Source organism: Lissotriton helveticus, chromosome 10 (assembly GCF_964261635.1).
Source record: "Lissotriton helveticus chromosome 10, aLisHel1.1, whole genome shotgun sequence".
Lineage (NCBI taxonomy): Eukaryota > Metazoa > Chordata > Amphibia > Caudata > Salamandridae > Lissotriton > Lissotriton helveticus.
In genome coordinates, this window is record NC_136071.1 from 173,461,375 (window position 1) to 173,480,892 (window position 19,518).

A 19,518-nucleotide genomic window follows, 5' to 3' on the forward strand; every position below is an offset into this window, starting at 1 on the left:
ATTCTCTAAAACATCAGTTTTCTCCCAGCAAGACTGCGCAAGCGCAGCCTTCGCTAGGCAAAACCTGAAAAAGGTGCAAATTAACAATATTTTGCTATGCTCAACGCGAGGCTCTTCAAAGAGCAACTGATTTTGTCGACAACTCACAGGTTCCGCCTTTGAAAGGTATCAAAGAGTGCAGAATATATTTTATGCAGCAGAATAGTTTGTTTACAAACTATTTCCTAAATCCAGCACACTTTACTTCTGCTACTGGAAAGTCTACCAGGGAAAACCATGAACACAGTTAAGCCACATTGAAGATTCTTTATGTATGTTGGCCTAGAGTCTTAAAGAGAGCCCGAAATAGTTTAACCCCTCGACTGTCAACTTGACGTGAATACTCAGTGTAAGATGGTGGCCCATAGCTATCCTCATGGCTAAATACACTTGAAGTGCCATTCTGAACTCTTTTAAGACTCCGCACTGATCTGTACTACTTGTTCGACCCCGTGGTTTGTTTTATATGTATTAACGACTTACGTGATTTTCTAGGCTACCACGTGTTTGTACTATTAGCATTTATGACGTACCTGTTTGACTATGTTCCCTCTTTTCCCCCTTTCTATGTAAAGCGCTCTGATATCTGCAAAGATCTTGTTCGCGCTATACAAAACTTTCAAAATAAATAAAATAAATAAATGTCCACTATTATAACCTATGGACAAAAGTCATAAGACGCATAAGTCAAGTGAAGAGTCCCTTTAATATTGGTAAAATGTGTGCAAACTATGGGGTATGTCCCAGCCATGGAACACGCCAGCATACAATTCTCAATATCGGTAGAAATCAAGCAAAAGAACCAGGTATTTATTGCTGCCGTGATAGTGCAACTGTTTGCAAAAAAATTATCCCAGAGCATAAACTTTACATTGTGTGTGTATATATATATATATATATATATTTATTGGGGGTAGGCTACCCGGACATCCATTCAGGCGAGCAGGCACCCACAACAGTAACACAACAGTAACAAACGGGGCGTTAACCAGGCACACAAACCATAAATTACACCAGTCAATCTGTGAGCCTTTATGTCGTGCGACCAAAGTTGTCTAACGCCATGGCCAATCTCACTCACCTGGCGTGGGTGGGCGTTCAACTGGCATAGTAGGAGGCAAGTGCTCATCCTCAGAAAAGCTGCTGTCTTGGTTTGGCTCAAAATCCTCTTCTGCTGCCATGCTTTCCATCAGTTTACTCACTGCGCCTCCCTTTCCACGACTCTAGAGAGGGGAAAACAATATTTTTTTTAAAATCCAACAACTATTGTATAAAATGTCATATGCATCAAAATAAAGATTCTCGCTTCTGTCTACCTTACCAAAATGTGATGGGAATGCCTGAACCAGGAGCTCCAGTATGGGGCAGCTACCCTTAGGCCTCTTGAGCGGTAAGGCATGTTCAACTGTACTAAGCTCTTTCAATCTTGCGTCCCAGGTGCTACATTTTGTTCTAGAAGTTTCTGCTACTGAAGGTCCGCATGTACAAGATCACAAGCAATCCTGCCTCGTGTGTGTAGCTTGAATCTTTAAGTGCTGTGGACAATGAGAAAGGAACTAGCCCTCACCCCTTAAAATTATAAGGATATCCAATGAGCCACATATAAGTTGCCAAAGCCCCAGTCAAGGCTGGCTTTCAGATAACAGCACTTTGCATTCTGAGATTTGGGTTTCCTATAATGAATAATGGTCTTGATCAGCTCATTAGGCTGTTGCCTTTTTCACTCTGAAGAAAACAAAAGGCAACATGAGGTCCTTCATGAAACTAGTTAAAGAACTAGAAACGGGGGCTGTGCCAATATGTTAAGTTACACGTTATATACCATGCACTGGACAATGTGCTGTGGTGTCTGGTTGTGCTTGAGTGCCCTGGTGTGGGTTTCTTAATCTGACCTATTGTCCTGTCGTGTCACTTAAGACCGTTTGGCAGGCGTACAAATGAGCAAAATAACATTCTACAAAAATACTTGATCCTTCTATACCTCTGTAAGGATGTGATAGGGAAGCGATGGAGCTACGGTCTGCACCTTGACAAATTTAACAAATGTAAGTCCACGAGTACCAATGGCAGTGGTGCTACAGGTGGGATGGCGTAGTGCAGGAGACTGTTCTAGGCTTCCATACCAGACATCTCTACTTCTTTCAGTTCCACTGACTGATGAGACCTACATATCCCCTCACTCTCCATGTTTGGACTGTCTGCAGTCCTTCGTGAGGCTGCTTCCAAGGCAGTGTCTGACCACTGAACAAAGTGGTCCAGTGTAGGTAGGTGTGTGCTACTAACTGTTTGAGATGCCATAGCTCTTAACAATTTCACTAGTAGAGTCCATCTGCAAAGTACAGTAATGTCATTCTTTCCGCTTTTGGAGAATTCTGTCCCCAGAAACCTTCTATTGGGTGGTGTATCTATCTTCTTATACATGTGAAGCCCAACAGGTACAATAGCTGTTGTGTCCTTGTGACATTCATAGGAATTAATTTCCTTTATCAGCTAGTAACCTTGGTCTGATCCACATGAATGTGCGCCCTGCACATTCTAGAAATGGAGAGGTGTGGTGCAGCGGCCATGGCAGCTGTCGTCGGAGCACAGGGTTCACGGTTCAATCCCCGCCTCCGGTGGCAGCTCATCTGAGAACCATGAGTCTCTGGGCAATAGCTCACTTAATTTCCACGATGGCCCCCAGCGCTTTGAGACCTGTAAGGGTGAGTAGTGCGCACTTTACAAATAAGGATTTATTTATTTTATTTAGGCCTGTTAAGGACATGCAGTTTTTAAACTCACTGAAGTCACAGATCTCAAACTGTAAAAGTTACTTTCAATAAAATAGTTCTGGCTAGGGTGTATTTTAAGTTAAGAGGTATTGCACATACCACTGTCATCTAATGGTTGGATTGGAAAAGTGGATCTTGCCTGTTCTACAAAAAAACTTTGTGGTACAGGTGTGCCTGACACTAGACCGCCTCCAAAGAATGCTACAACCCCTCTGTTGTGAATGTGCATCATATATATATATATATATATATATATATATATATATATATATATATATATATATATATATATATATATATATATATATAATTTTTTTTTAACACCGTTGAGGGTGGACAGTGCTAACTTGCTAACTGTACAGAAGAAGGGACTGCACAATAAATATGTACAGAGGAAGAAGACCTGCAGAATAGTTGAGCAGTGAAATATTTTGTATAAAGAGATGCTGTTAGAGGCAAGACTTTGGACTTTTATACTTCAAGGTCTGGATTACTCAGGAAAAGGAAATCTAATCCTTTAAATATACTGTGGATAAAAGTCAACTTGTTCTAGCAATGGAACATCATTCAATCATTGTAATTTCGAACTTTATTAGTCATGACGTAGAGGGGCCAGAAGTGTAGAACCTAGCTCAAGGAGCTGTCTCTTCAGAATGACAAAATCTAATGAGCACACATCACACTCCTCTCTTTGCGGGATACTTCTTCCATGGCCCAATCTTTAGCAGAGATTTCATTTCTCCTAAAGAAAGTAGCAAGTGTTTCTCTCTGGTTCTGTTGTATCTGGTTCTTTGATTTCCCGCCAAGCTGTATACACATGTCCACCATGTTACAGCTACCCACAACCAACTTGAACCCTGTACACCTCAACTGGTCTGCAATAATTGAGGGAGACCACAGACCATCAGTGTTTAGTGGGGTTTCAACATTGGTACTAAAACCTCAACCTCGTAAGTGGCTTCTGTGACACAGCAGGTTTATGCCATGGGGTAGGCTAGTCGGATTACAAATGTCGGCACCTTTGGCTTTTGGTACCTCAGTACCCTTCATCAAAGAGATGTGTTCTAGCATAAGGCTTGTTACTTGCACTTGTGCCTCTGGTCCAACACCAAACACCACTCACTACGATAGACCGAATACTCTTAGCCCTGTGATTAACAGCCAGCTAGCCAATCAGCTGCTTCTGGCGGTCTTGAATACCTGTTTTAACAACCACTCACTTGTAACATACCAATATTTTCTTTGTGATATTCAAGAATAAGTTTCAGGTTGTGTTAACTGTCTTCCCACTGCTGACAACCGTACAAGCAAAGAGATGGACACATTAAGGTGCCACTTCCTTGCCCACCCCACCCCATCCAATCCAATCCAATCCAGTCGCTCTTATCTCAAGGTGACCCTTTTAGAGCTGCATTTGTGGCCTCTCAGTAGGTGCAGTGTCTATCCAGGACTCAGGCTTCGAATGCGAATATTGGGTATTGTGGTAGAGGCTAGTACTTTTTACTCTACAAGATGTAACGAAGTGCATTGTTGTATGTACTGGAAATCAAGGATTCCTTTATTGGAATACTATCAGAAGTATAGGCAAAAAACAGCTTACATCATTGCAGCATGGTGAGCATCTTTGCAGTTCCCTTTAAGTGTTTTACATATGGCATCATAGCTTTCTACAGGTAAGAGCTGGTGAAGTTTTTGTTGATACATTTTATTATATGCTTTAAAGAAATACATTTTCCCGACACAATTCGCTGTACACAAATTATAAAAATGAAGCAATCAGGTGTTTACATTTTCTGAAAATTCACATTGAACCAAAATAAAACAACTGAAGACTTCCCACCCTAAAGCCTGCGTTTTGCAGAAAAACAATGCAGAAAAAAGGAGACAAAAGTAGAGATGACACCTGGCAACATAGAAGGTAAACAAAGAAAGAAGGCAAAACAGAGGCTACACCATAAAACCAGATCACAAACATAACTAAATGTAATGTTAGAAAATGCTTTAGCAGTAAACCTCTTCAAAATCCTCCCGTATCGCCCAGAAATAAATAGCTGTTTTGTTCATGGCGAATTGAGCAGTTAAATTCCAGCAACTTCTTTGAATTTGCTAGTTGACTTCCAAATGTTTGACATTGAAATCTTAGCCGTGTCTTTCAAAACCAATCACAACCACAGCCACTCTAAGAGTTCCAACATGTTACATTCCTTTACAAGACGAAACTTGCTCCATGTGCACTTGTATAAAAATACTGCAGCCATTTTATTAATCTTGAAATGGGAGCAAGAACCAAAAAAAAGTTCAAAGCTAGAATGTCCTACAGTGCAACTCTAAACCAAGCGTTTGAAATGCAATAGGTCTCGCATTTATGAGAGTATGCGCTATTGTAAATGACAATGTCTTATTTGTGCGTTGGTTTTAAAAAAACATAACTAAAAGGCATTGTCATTTACAATGCAAATAGCTTAAACTATCGCAAATGCGAGACCTATTGCATTGCAAATATGTGGTAGTTTTGTTTTACAAAAAGCGTACGTCTGTAATTAAAGCCTACTGAACACCAACACACGTAACCGGGTGTGTTGCCATGGGAGGTTACAAAATGAGACAAGGCGGAACTAAGGAAGGACTACAAAGCATTTTGACCATTGAACAGCCAGAGTGGACAATGACAAGCCAATGAAAAATGTGGACAAAGAATGGGCCTAGCCTCAAGTCCCTACCGCAATACAGCATGCCTCGTAGAGCAGTGCATGCACTGCTCAGGATTGACCTAAAACAGAACGCCCACGTTCTCTTCCCACGTTTACACAAAAATCCTATAAATATACCAAGTTATAAGGTAACTACTTGAGCAACATGTTGAAAGCATAATTACCTGCAAGGTAAAAAGTAACAACTTAAGCACGCTTCTGGACCCAATCAGACTTGAATAAAGACACACCTTAGCACAAAATTCAGCTGTGTGCCTGATTTTGACTAAATATGTATGCTTAGATACTGATCAGAAATATAGGAGTTTTGACAAATGTGTTGTACTAGCTGGAAAGCCTTATGACACTAAGGTTTCGATTACACCGACTTGTCATGAAACAAACATTTTTATGTTTAATACAGAAATTTTATACAGAAAAAAAAGTGGATACAGGGATGCCATTAGTAGTCCGCTGTGTTCTCTTCAAATAAGGTGATGTCGCCTTTACTTCCTAACATCGAGCTAGTAGTGTCTAGTCCATTCTTACTTTTTTTTTACCTTAAAATGCATTGCAACTAAGGACTTTTTTTTCTAGAATGACTAATTATATCAGAAATTTTACAGACATTAAATTCTTATCCAACGATGACCTTTAGAGTCAAGGTTTCCAGGATTTAACACACTCTCTGTCCTCTCCCCCCGCAACTAAACATGATAGGCTACATGCAAGACTTTATTTTTGTTACTTTAAAAGGTTTACCCTAAAAAAAGATAAAGCTAAAAAGTAAAAGTTAGCACACATTTTGATCCAGTTACTCGTTCTTCCAATGCAAGCTTATTATGTATTAGTAATTAAGGTTAACACTAAACTACTACCAGCGTTTTGCAGATATGCTTGCGCCGCACTTGGTCCGGCTGTACGCAGACGCCTAGGAGGCAGGAGAACTGCCTAGCTCCACCCGGAAGGCCCTGGTAATCCCCCTTCCAAAAACCAAGACGCCAGAGGCGGGATTAAGGATTATAGGCCCCTCTCCATGCTTAACTTGGATTTTGAGATCCTAAGCAAGGTGCTGGCCGGTAGGTTGCTTCCGCACATGAAGACATTAATACACTCTGATCAGAACGGGTTCATACCTTCCCGTAACACCTCCGACACCCTCCGTAGGCTCTAATCCATCCTATATCATACAGAGACTCCGCTTCGACTCCAGGACGCAGTGCTCTACGTGGACCTGGAAAAAGCTTTTGATACCGTAGAGTGGGATTATCTGTTCAAGGTGATGCAGCGCATGGGGTTGGGAGGGGATTGGGTGCGTCTTCTATACGTGGCACTCACTGCCAGGGTCCGAATGGGCAGAACAATTTCTAGAGAGTGTAAGGTATCTCGGGGGACTAAGCAGGGGTGCCCTCTCTTGTATTTTTTTGTCAATCTTCCGGTCCACATGCCTAGCGGCTGGTTTCGCCCCCTGAATGCTCTCTTGTGAGAGCAGATGTGGGGTGATGGATGCCCTAGGGTGTCTCTTGCAACTTTGAAGCGTCCTGTTTCTGAGGGCGGGTTGGGAGTGCCGAACTTTGAATATTATATGTTGGCTGGTCCATTGCATTGGCTGGCGCAATGGATAGAGATTGTAAACGAAGACAGAACGTTTGTGTCACTCCCGGACTCCCAACCTAACTTAGTAATGGCGAAATTGTGGATACCAACGACAGCCACCCGGTACTGCTCCCTGCTGGAGCGTACTGCTTTTCAAGCCTGGGGGAGAGGTCAGGGCAGTGGACGGTGAGTCGCCAAATATACCCCTATGTTGCCGCATTGTGGGTTTGCCACACGGCAACCCAAAGTCTGTCTTCACGAATGAGCAATTAGCCCACTGGACAGACGCAGGGCTAGATAATGTTGCGGATTGTTTCTTAGACAAGTCCCTACTCCCTTTTAACGGTCTTCTGGAGGATTGTGGCCAGCCCCCAGGCCAATTCCTGCAATATGAGATCCTGACTCATACTTTAGCACAGTTATGGACTGCAGGTAGGGACGAGCCGGAGACTCACCCAGTGCTCAATGCTCTGTTCAGGTTTGGGACGATGGGACACCTGGTGAAATGGTTCTATGTGGCACTCCAGGAGGCTTTGGTTCGCCCCTTGGATAAGCTCAGTGCAAAATGGGATGAGACTGGGGGCAGGGTCCTAACAGACTCTGGGAAGATTTCTCATAACACACGCCTTAAATATATACATTTTAACTATACACACATGGCTTACATGACACTGCATCTCCTCAATGTGACCTATGGCGGGGCGAGGTCCTTCTCTGCCCTTGCTGCTCCCATCCGGACGCGGACTTTGGCCACATGACCTGGGATTACCGGGATCTGCGGCCTTTCTGGGAGCTCACAGTTGTATTGGGTAGAGACCTACCTTTTACACTACAGACCAGCATTTTGGATCTCTTTCCCAGGCCGCAGAAGCGCAAGGTGGAGAATAGGCTTTTAGACTTGGCGCTGAGCCTGGCGAAACGTCGCATTGCAATGGAATCGAAATCCCAGAGGGGACCTCAATTTGAGACCTGGAATAAAGATGTTGTCATGTGGGCTGGGGCAGAAGGTAGAGCACTTAGTTGGGAGGAACCCTGAGGAGCAAGTGACTAGCGAGACAGCTTCAGATTCAGAGCCGAGGGCCCACTCCGAAGGGGGTTAAATTGCAATGTCTATTGAACATTTGGACCGTTTTGGGAGCCGGTGTGCCTGCTGTTGAACACATTATGGGGGAATGTTAAATGGCTGCTTATTGCCTGGATGGTACTGCTTCAGTTGCAATTGTAGGCCCCTTCCCCCCCATCATAACCCAAGCCCCTGCCTGTGACACCTCATTCTATTGTATCTCCACCACTCGCTTGTAATGAGACTTACAATATATTTCGACCCTCTGCATAAGGTCCCTTCTTTTGGGTTTGCTTCTTTTGTTATTTATGTTGGGTTATTTGTTCCCTTTCTCTTCTTTATGTTAGAATTGTTCTTGAATACCTGAAGTAGCATTTGGCAAATTAAGAATGTTATAATTGTATTTTGATCCGCTGATAGGTACTCTCACATGTAAATGATCAGGAACGAACTCTGGTGAAGCATGTACTGGGAACTCTGGTCGGAACCTGGAAGTGACAGTTATGTGTTGGATATTGACTACGCAGTACCCCTCTGGGCCCATGGAACGCAAATTGTATGCTAGAATATTCAATTTGATCATTTTCAAGGACACTGAAAGGTGCATTTCAGTAATGTATTGCCACGCAGGTATTCGATGTTACCGTAGTTGTGCTTCTATATACAAACTGTATATTAAATAATTGAACATGCCAATAAAAATACTTTATCAAAAAAAAAAGTTTGCACCAAACAACAGAATGTGACAATATATTGAACAATTTTGGTACATGATAGAAAGGTCTGCTATTTCGGTCCCAGTCATTTTTCGGACTTGAATACAAGACTAGTGACTCCTCAATGTTATGTGCATTCAATGTATAGTCTAATAAATGATTACCTACTACCCACTGCATAGTAGAGCTTAACAATTCTTTGGAGTTAGATACACGCAAGATATAATCAATAGGTTATGAGAGGCTCTTAAACTCTCGGTCTCATTGCTTCCTTAGCAACAGGTTATTGCATGTAAGGGGGGGGAATAATGGGCTCCAATTAGATTGTGAACCAAACTCGTGAAAAATTAACAGATTGATAGAATTGCTTAAGCAACACTGTACTGAGCAATAAGGTACTCAACATATTTGAATACGGGCCATGACTGGATAAAACAAATAGATTGTGAAAAATACAGTTAACCATATGGAAAACTTTGTCATCCAAACAGAGGCTTTATGGAATCCATTCAATGTATTACCATCCATTAAGTTGAACAACACGTTCAAGTAGAAATATCAGGGAGACTATGAATAAAGCCCATACACCCCACAGTTTAAATTCTTCCAGTACAAAGGTTTGCTGGAATCTTTGTAGGTGAGAAAAGAAACAGAATTAACAAAGAAAATCCGGTATATTCCCACTGGGGAGTCCATGTGGCCAAATCATGGCTAACTAGACTGGCCCTCTCTGCACATCTGACAACACATCAACCAACTTAGCAGTAAAGATACAGTAATATAGCAATGGCCACCCATTTCATGGTGTAAGCCAGCCGTGTTCTCCAAGGGTACATTTATTTCCTCCAAGGGCAAAAGAACACATCACACCACAAAATTAAAACTCGAAGGATGCACTATTTTCCTGTACAACCTTACACGATTCTCATTTCTTTAATGTCTGAACTATAATGGCCAAAGTCTATTCATTTGCATTATTCAAAATATCATGCAAGTCCTGTTCACAGGGCATGTAACCTTTTTAATTAGGAGATTAGCAAAGGAATATCTGGTCTAGTTATTACTTGAAGGGCGTTTGTCTGTGCCTTCGATACATCTTTGCACACTTTCAGCTATCCACATCATATTTCCTCTCAGCAGAAGCCAATCATAATTTTAAGCATTTAATCATCTTTTAGGATACCTCAAACTGAACTACAAAATTCTACCGAAACGTAGTTGAAGTCCATGAACAATTTCTCATTTGTACAGTTAACCTTATAGTCCAGCTTTCTACAGATCCTAAAGTAATGTCCTCAACAGATATTGATACAGGATAGTAGGTTTACCCATGTGCAGATTTAACAAGTAATACAGCTGCATGTATAGATATGACAATCTAACCAACCGTAATGCCTCAAATAAACGGCATTCTGGTATTAAAACAATCCTTGAGTAGCTGGAATATTACAATAAGAATGCAAATTCATTTTCAGCTGCCTGCAGTAACAGTCAGCCATCTAACTAATCAAAGTCCCTCTTAAGGTTGCCGATGCCCATTGACCATTAATTCAAGATAAAAAGGGACTTCTGCATTGCAGTCCCTCATATTACATCAGAAGTCGCTTTATTACGTTTACATGTAATCTTTGCAAGAATCTTTTATTTAACTAAAAGATTTAGAAAAAAAGATTTGATAAACCTTAAAATACTACATATTGCATAGATGTTTGGAGATTGTTTGGTGATCTTCCCAAATCTGTTGGGTCTCATTCTCACTCTGCTTCATTGGAAGGTGGTGCTTGGAAAGAAGAGAATTGGTTTGTTTGAATCCGGGCAAGGCCGTCCCCAGAACTACCTCGTTGGTTTAGTCTTTTTAGTACGATATAACGGTACAGGAATGCTATTTAAAGCTGCATTAAGTACAAGGCTACTTTTCATTTGCAAATTTCTACCATCATATAGGACTCCAAAACCATCTTTTTTTGGGCTAACAAAAATATGGTCAACAGTTCTTTCGAGGTGAACACTGGTAGTTATTCAGGGTATGTCAAAAAGTCACTATAGGAATTGGGTTGGAAACAGTTTCGTTTGAGAAGGATATTTTGTGAGTCCATGTGGCACCAAAATGGGAATCGGTCAGAGCCCAAAGATTAGTTTGTTCAATATGGCACTCAAGTGTACAAAATGTATTTTCAATCGAGGAGGCCAATTTTCCATCCCTTCTATGCATTAATGGCAGCTGTGGGTTTTACTTTTTTTGAAATTGTAATGAACGAGGGACAGTCCTGTAAATCTAGCAGCTATACCGTGAATTTTTCGACTCAATCTGAAATTATTTGCAATCTTCGATCCAGCTTATTCAACCAGCCTGTTTTTCAGCCATTCACTGCTAGTCCGTGTTGTGGGGTTTTAGAAAACACTGGTGTTGGTAACAGCCATGACGTGATAGCCTGAAATGGAATGCTGGGGTCTTTCCATCTTTTAGGTTGTTTGAATTAAAACGTGCTCATGTCCAGCACACAGCTGCCAAGGCCCTGTGAAAGGGTTAACCACACATTTCCTGCAGGACTATCCACAGAAGCTCACAACTGCCCTCATACTGACTGTTCAATAGAGCTCCAAAGACTAGTGTCCCTGTTGTGTTAGTCAAATCGACTGCAATGGTGCTAAGTTACACCCTGAAGATACTTACTTTGCCAAAAGAGATAGTTGGAAAAAACATCCTACAGAGGCTTCCACAGTGTGGATTTTTTGTGCGGCGGTGATCCTTCGCAGCCTGACACAAGCCTGCACTTACACTTATTACAAAAGTGAGATGCTATTCCGAGCTGCCACTATATAGTGAATAATGCACAGCTAGTGAATTTTGCCCCAGAAAGGCTACCCTGAACATTAGAGGGGACTTAAAATGATTTTTTCCGGTGCTCAAAGAGCGGTTACTCAATATGTATTAAAGCGTGGACTATTTTAAAGGGAGGAGCTTGGCAAACTTCCTTGGCGCCCAACTTTGTTCACAAGCCAAATGTCTTTGCTCATGTAACCATCAGTATTCATCACCTAGTCATAGGCTTAGATCAACGAGAGCCTCAGCAAATGCCTATATTGAAATAAAATACTTCTTTGTTTAGTATAGTTGGTCTCACCTCCTTTTTCGTTTCCTTTGGCTTCGCCTTCACTTTTTTATTCTTGTTGCAAGTGAGTGGGCTGAGTGGACTTATTCGAACCTCAGAAGGAGCAATTAAAATGCGAGGTGGTGACAAGGCAGAAGGTGAAAGCGATGAATTCGAGAGCTCATCTTTTTCTTTTCTCTGCTGAAATAAAGAGGATAAAATCCTGATGGACGATAAGCTTAAGGTGCTAACGAACGGGAATTAAAACACCAAATCCAGAGATCCACCCCATGAACACATGCTAAAATAAAAGAAGTGAGCCGTTGCATGTTGCACAACTATTTATTGAAGCTCTTGGCTATAATGAATGCACTAGAAGCGCAAATACCACAGTAACTCATACCACCACCTAATTCACCTAAATTTCCTTCACTAACCCAGGTCATTAAAGAAGCTGAAAACTGCCAAAACGGAAAAACGCCACTCTCCCAGGATCTCTGAAAATGGGAAGTCTGAAAACTCACTGCCAGCAGTACAAAGTGCTTGTAAAATAATGAAAAGAATTTTCAAGGAAATCTCATCCTAATGAAGTCAAACTGGCTTTAATATAGAGTTATAAAGTTCCCAAGTATCACAAATCTAAACTTCTTGAGCAAAGGTTAAAAAAAACACACACAAAAAATCATCTTTAGCAGCGCTTTGTGGTAATGGTAAACCACTACTGGTTCTTTGAAGGGCTACAGGTTGACGAGGACACATAACCGCCATCCTTTCTTCTGAGCCCTCACACCGGCAAATCTTGTACCAGCCACTTTACTGTGTCCCCTTTCTTTACCGTACCCTTCAACAATGTCTCGCCCCTTCCAGAACCCAGCAAGGGATCCCTGCCTCTCTGCTTGTTGTGAAGCATGAGTTGTAAGCAGTCAGTTACAAGCTCCAGGATCTCTCGCAGCAGGGAATTTACCAGTAAGAAACTGCTGATGATAGGTGCAGAAACCTCATCCCGAGAAGATGTTGCAGTCCATTATAAAAATTCACACAGCCCTAGTATGCCAACTAATACTATCACCACGTGACATCCCTTCTATAGAAAAAAACACTTCTTGTTCCTCTCGGCTTCTCCAAATGCACACTTCTGTTGATTGATCCATCAAATCACGCAGATGCTTAATCTATAGCAATTGTAAAAAAGAAATTCTTTTCCAATTCACAAGCATACCCATGTGAACACCTTTCAACTCCTACACGTGTATCCAACTTTATTAACGCTATTCAATTTAGTTGCAGGTTTCTACTACTACGCAGAAAAGCTACATCTTCTCTTTTTTAAGAGATATTCATGTGTGCTGCAGTTATTACTTTCACATTTCCATCACTCCAAAGTTCTTTTGATTAGTAGGGTGTACTTCTTGCCATAGTACTAAAACTTGAGCAGGAAGCATGGAGATATGCTATGTAACCCTGGTTTCTCAAGTGCACCACTCTGGTGCCTCTACCAACCACAGAATAACAAAATGATACCACTTGGTCCTAAACATAAACTGTACGCCAAATATGTCTGATTGGCCAGTTCAAAACATAGGTAAGACACACGTGCGTAAACACCAAGAAAGAAGGACTTAGAATACAAATTAAAAATGGAGCATCTCAAAAGTTAAGACTGAAGAGACAGGCAAGTAGAAGACCAACAGCCACTCCCATACATCCACTTCCCAACTCTTGTCCCCTACCTCAGTTGCAGGGCAGTGTGATGGCGTATATTTTCGGCTGTGGTCCACTCCAGAGCTGGCTGCACACTTAATGGCTGTAAAAAGGTTGACTTCTTTCATCCTTGCGTCCCATTCTGGTGAGGGTAGCTGTAGCAATGACGGAAAAGAATAAGAAAAGTAATAACATGGAAGCAAGCAACGGAAAACAAATGCTCTTTTAGGAGTGAATTTTAACATTGTTGTCATTCAAAAAATGCATTCGGCCATTTTATATAGATATAGTAGGGAGAGCTGTGGCGCCGCGGCCAGGGTCAGGAGAATATTGGAATTGCTATCCTCTGGGCGGAGAGTGGTTGAGCAAGCTCTGGAAATATCACAATTGGATTTTGGAAACTCGTTTACCTCGGACGTCCTAAGTATTATTAGAAGACTTCTAGTGGTACAAAATGCAGCTGCTCGGATATTCCTGAAGTTACCTAAACATAATTCGACCTCAACTGCACCTCGTTGCCAGTTTCTAAGAGGATACAGTTTAAGGGTCTACGTATGGCCTATCGGGCTTTACACAAGGGCCCACAGCTATTTAAAAACTTGGTCTGTCCTTACCTCCCCAAGAGAACTTTACGTTCTTCGTTCTTATATTTACTTACAGTCCCTAAAAAAAAGCAAAGAGTGTAGGAAGGTCTTTTGCTTACCTGGTTTTAAATTATGGAACTCACTACCTATAGTGCTGAGGAAGATTAAATAAGAGCTAAGTTTTATGAAGTAGTTAAATACCTTGTTGTTTGTGTAATTGTGCGAGGATACAGATTCTAGTTATGATCGATCACTGCTGGCAGGCCTGTTGAGTAGCCATAAGCTTTAGAAATGCCAAAAATAGGATAAAATAGAATTAATTGTAACTGCATTTTCTTTACCGAGCTGTACACGAACTTACACATACAAAGCAGGAAAATTGCCCTCACTTTCTGCAGCACTTATGCTGTATCCTTCCAAGTGTAAGGTGGCCGATTCAGACTAACAGAAGAATAATACATCCTTTGAAAGTACTAAAAAAGTCCTACTTTGTGAGTGAGAGCCATATTTGCGTTACATTCCCCTGGTAGTTGGTCAGACACTACCTCACTTACATCTGCTCACACAACGTTGGTCAAAATATAATTACATAGACTGTAAGCTCATATGCTCTACACATAAGACTGTTAATATTGCAATTAAACATCTACACAAGTGTCCTTGCACAAGTTGTTAGTCCTGGAAAAATCTGGTTATACAGTCCCATTCATATCATGGTTTCACTCGCTTGTCCACTCGTAACTATACAAACACTAACTGAATTCAATGTTTCGAAGTTAAACAAGGGATATTCCCATCTCTTCAGGACCAGTTTTAATTTTCATAAAGGACATTGCCTTTGACTTAAAAAAATGTTTTTACTTGCAGCCCCAAAGCTCCCCTTCTGCAAGGAAGTTCACATACCTTGGAGTCTTTCAGGTCCTTTCCTTTACTGCCTTCGTTTTTGGGGCTCATTGTGCTTACTTTGCTGCTGAAGCCAGGCTTGGGAATGTGCGCCGAACAAGGAGGCAAAGTTGGTGACATTGCAGTAGTAGTACAGGCATCGTGAAGAAAGATGCGCTCGCTCCGGCGACGTGTCCACAAGTCATCGTCACTCGCGTCCAGTCCAAAATCAAAGCTCATGCTCTTAGGGCATTTGAGCTTCTTTAGTTTTCCTGCACCCTCGGTAATCTTTGTTTTATCAATGTTCCCTGAACAGGAAATCTCGTTTTGCATCACTGCCAATCGACTCCCCGAGTCTAGAGACAATATCCTTGAGCGCAACAGTCCAAGTGGCGTTTTCTTCCTGATCTTAATTTCACTCTCAGAATCTGTATATTCAAATTCAGTCCCTGGAAATCAATGTAAACGATTCAGAGATCAAAAGGGACAGAGGATTGTTAATGTTGGTCTAACATTCGAAGGCGTTTAATTGCATCGGTGTCTCAACATCTGCAACATAGCCAATACTTTTAAAGATGGTTTAAATCGTGCAAGGTGAAAATTCTGAATAGCCACAGTTCGTCAAGTAAATTGCACAAAAACTCTGATAATACAGCTATAACAAATGCATTAAATCATGTGTGAACACTCAGGGTTTTTAAGGGGTTTCACACACAAAAAAAAACCCAAAAAACAGGAACCCCCGATTTCCAGAATTAGAATTTTGTTATAATACATGATCACCCAATGCAAAAACACCACCACACAGACATTTCTTGAGAGGTAGCCCGGTTAGCCTTTTCTCACTTTTCAATAGTCTAAAAGAATGAAACATTCTGTGCATTTACAGCTCCTGGGCCGTCATGCAACAAAAGGACTAATAATTCAAGCACTGGAGGCCAATAATGAAAATTGCACGCAGACTAAAGAAAGTTGAAGACACCACACAACCAATAAAAACTTCCAGGCACAGAATATCAATGCAAAACTACTAATTTGCAAAAATCTGAGAATTATTCTCGCAATGCTAAAAAAAGAAAAACCCTTACTTGAGATAACTTTAAAGCCTTCCTCCTATGTATTCTTCATGTTTATCTACTCCCTTCCGAGTTACAATGCATCCCAGCCACTCTCACTTATTAGACTGGCCAGAGAATGCAAGTGTATATATGAGGTGATAACCACATCGACATCACTTTAAACAATACAATGATATCAACCTGCTCACTTACCCAACTGTATTAAGTTTGGATAGGTAACTGATCCCTCCAATAAAAACGTAGTGGAAATTCCCAGCTAAAACTCCCTAAGTTAATGCTGCACATTATCCATCTGAAATTATTAGAAGCTACCAGTGGAGATGCTATTAAATTCAGTTCTGGGGCGGCAGTGTCACTAGTTTGAGGGAGTCCGGTTGCATAAGCAGCACATAAGGATATCATTTCATGGAACACGCGGTGTAACCTTTCAGCTTCCATTTAGCTATAAACGTTATATCTATAAAGTGAGCCCACAGTGAATAATTCTAGGGAATAAAGCCCCACCACTAAGGTGCCTGTTATTTCAGTAGTTTGGGGGGGGGGGGGGGGGGGTTTGAGGGAAGATTGCATTCAGTGGTTACTGAACACCCAGCGATGGCGTTTAAGGGGGGGGGGGGGGGGGGTTGAGCGAAGACTTATTGAATCTGAGCTTAGCGCCTTCCCACCTCTACTGATGTAAAGTAACTTTGAGAACTTTAAGATAGAACACAGCCAACACGTTGTTCATGTATAGTTGGGCAGTTTATCAGTTTCACAAATATAAACACCAACCAGGTGACGTAAAAAAAAAAAAAACCATTACTTGTCTGTCTAGTTTCCATGTTACAACTGTCTTGTATCCATGTTGAACGCTTCAACCTCACTCTTCTTTGGAGTTCTGATTGGTCTTGAATGGTCCTTGGCTAGGACAGTTTGTCCATCCAGTCACGGTCCAGCATTGTTAACGCCAGTAAAGACCTCATCTTGCAACGCTCATTGAACTCTTAACTTGTACTGAAAAAAGCATTTCACAATAGGTGTGACTTACCCATCAGGCTTTGCCTTTCTTCTTTCTTTTTTGCCTTCTGTTTGGCCTCAAGCTGAACGACAGAAAGGGGTGAGGAAATGATGGGACTTGGCATAGCACTAGCAGCAAACCTAGCCAGGAGACCCAGACCACTCTCATCCAGGGCCGGCGAGGAAAGCCTTGTACTATCCAGGTCAAAATCCTCAGTTTCTTCCTCGTCATCTTCATCAGAGCTAGAATCTAGCATGCGGAAGGAAAGGAAGTACATTAAAATGCTTTTTTTTAAGCCAAGTGTCAGCCACAGAAAGCAACAAATCAATACAGCAATACAGGAACCCTTCTAAGTTGAGATATACAGTCCTGGTTTAGTTTGCGTCAGTCATCTGTCATCACCCCCAACCTATACAGTCAGACTAGATGGCCTTGGGCTGCCCAGTAAACAACTCTAAGAACAACTAGAGTTGCCAAAGATAACTGACTACTCTAAAACATGCATAGTCCTTTTTGGAGTGACAAGGCAAGAAGGCTTTTCCCTTAACCTCCGAATCTCATTTGGCACCAACTTACACACTGAAAACAAAGCCTTTTTTTGCAAGGAAGCCCTGAAACCCAAACTTCCCAAGAACTATATAACAGGGGCTTGGAAGGTAATGGTCTTTCCTCAAACACAATCTTTCGGCGTTTTACGAGTCAATATCTATTTCAAGAAGGGCAGATTCTTTCCTTCACATCAGAAGGTAAATAATGAATAAGACTGAAAAATGCAAACACTTGCCAGTTGACTATACAGCGAATCAAGGGATCATCTCTATTGGATTTAGATGAAAATGTCAATGCCCCACTTTTTTTTCTGATGTATCAATCTGTTTTTTATTTTCTTCGGACTTTTTTCAATTTTATAAAGATTTGGGTTTTTTTGGTATCAAACCCACTCTTGAATTGCGTGAATCCATTATTTTGCTACAAAATATCAGTCTTCTACTAAAAATACAGAGACATTCTTCTGCTAAATTCATCATCATTAGATGCCGTTGCCATTTCTCATTCAACTTGAAAGCCCACAAGACACATTTAGATGGCATTTAATAAAACATACTTAAAGGATTCATCCTATTCATTTTCATTTTGTGTTGGCAGAGATGTAGGGGACGTTCTTTCCGCTTTTACAAAAGCCATGTTTCAAAATAGATTTGCAACCCAATTTATAACTTTATTTCCTCCAGGAACAAAAAAAGCTGGCCAGCATACGAAAACATTGATGCCAGAGATTGAACGGTCATCAAAAATTACACACGGTCACTGTGTCTTGATCAAGTCACTAACTAGTAAAAAGAAAGTTACACAATTTCTGAATTATGTATTTTGTAAAAGGGAAGTAGACTTTCAATATAAGGTGCCCATATCGGCTACTTCTGCAGAAGGTATCCTAAGGTTTACATTTCATCTCTCCACCAAATAGTTCCAGGTATCCGCAATCTAAATATATTCAGTTGTTGCCCTCGGTTACTTGGATTTGTTATCCACTCATTTAATATTTTCAATAGATTTTAATGTGCAGACCAGAATCACAAGATTAAACTAAAAAAGCAGTAATTTGATGTGTCACAATCTCTAAAATCACCTACAAACTATTGTGCTCCTGTTCTGCTTTATTCTGCCCAAGATTCATTGACAAATGATTGTTTTCTTTACACCGCTGAAACAGAAGTGTCCATTCCGCCTAAAGTGCTATCCTGACATTAATTCTATTCCAGAAAACCTCCATGAGAGTGCTTCAACAAACAGCAAAGTCAACAATTTTACCTTGTCAAGTCTTTAGAACGTATTAGATTAGTTTAAGACCAAACATTTTGAATTAGAAGGTGATCCTCCCACCTCCCCCCACAATTCCTTCACAGCCAATAATATTTAAGAGGCTCAGGTTGGACCAGTATTTAACCCACCCTTTTGGCAAGTACAATTTTAGGATAAGTCTTTTCTGTTTCAAGAGTCACAGCCTAAGCAAAAATTATAATACTATGGAGTGGAAACCGGTTATCCCCATTGGCCTATGTCTGACTCTCCATACAATTTTAAAATGTGAGTCGATTTTTAACAGGTGTGCTTTTAAGACATTTATAAAGAACAAAAACATTTGCTATGCTCAGTTTGTGCCAGATGGCAAATCACCACTAGAAGCTAAAACAATCCAGAATAACTAGCCAAGTTGTTTGCAAGCACAAATTTATGATTCTTCTAATTTGCATAAATAAGACTAAAATCCCAATTTTTGTAACATTTGTAACTTCCCTTTTCAGAC

General features: G+C 41.0%; 1 protein-coding gene across 4 annotated transcripts in view; it reads right to left on the bottom strand.

Annotated features, from left to right (window-relative positions):
* TNRC18 (trinucleotide repeat containing 18) overlaps window positions 1-19,518 on the bottom strand; it is a 204,223-nt gene that overhangs the window by 38,687 nt on the left and 146,018 nt on the right. For 3 of the 4 annotated variants that reach the window (XM_078665019.1, XM_078665020.1, XM_078665021.1), the window contains 5 exons: window positions 17,241-17,459; window positions 15,156-15,583; window positions 13,698-13,823; window positions 12,001-12,168; window positions 1,121-1,262 (listed from right to left, as the gene is read on the bottom strand). In XM_078665019.1, coding sequence (XP_078521145.1) covers window positions 1,121-1,262; window positions 12,001-12,168; window positions 13,698-13,823; window positions 15,156-15,583; window positions 17,241-17,459 — 1,083 coding nt within the window. The remainder of the gene's footprint in view (window positions 1-1,120; window positions 1,263-12,000; window positions 12,169-13,697; window positions 13,824-15,155; window positions 15,584-17,240; window positions 17,460-19,518) is intronic. The other variant, XM_078665022.1, reaches the window with a different exon arrangement.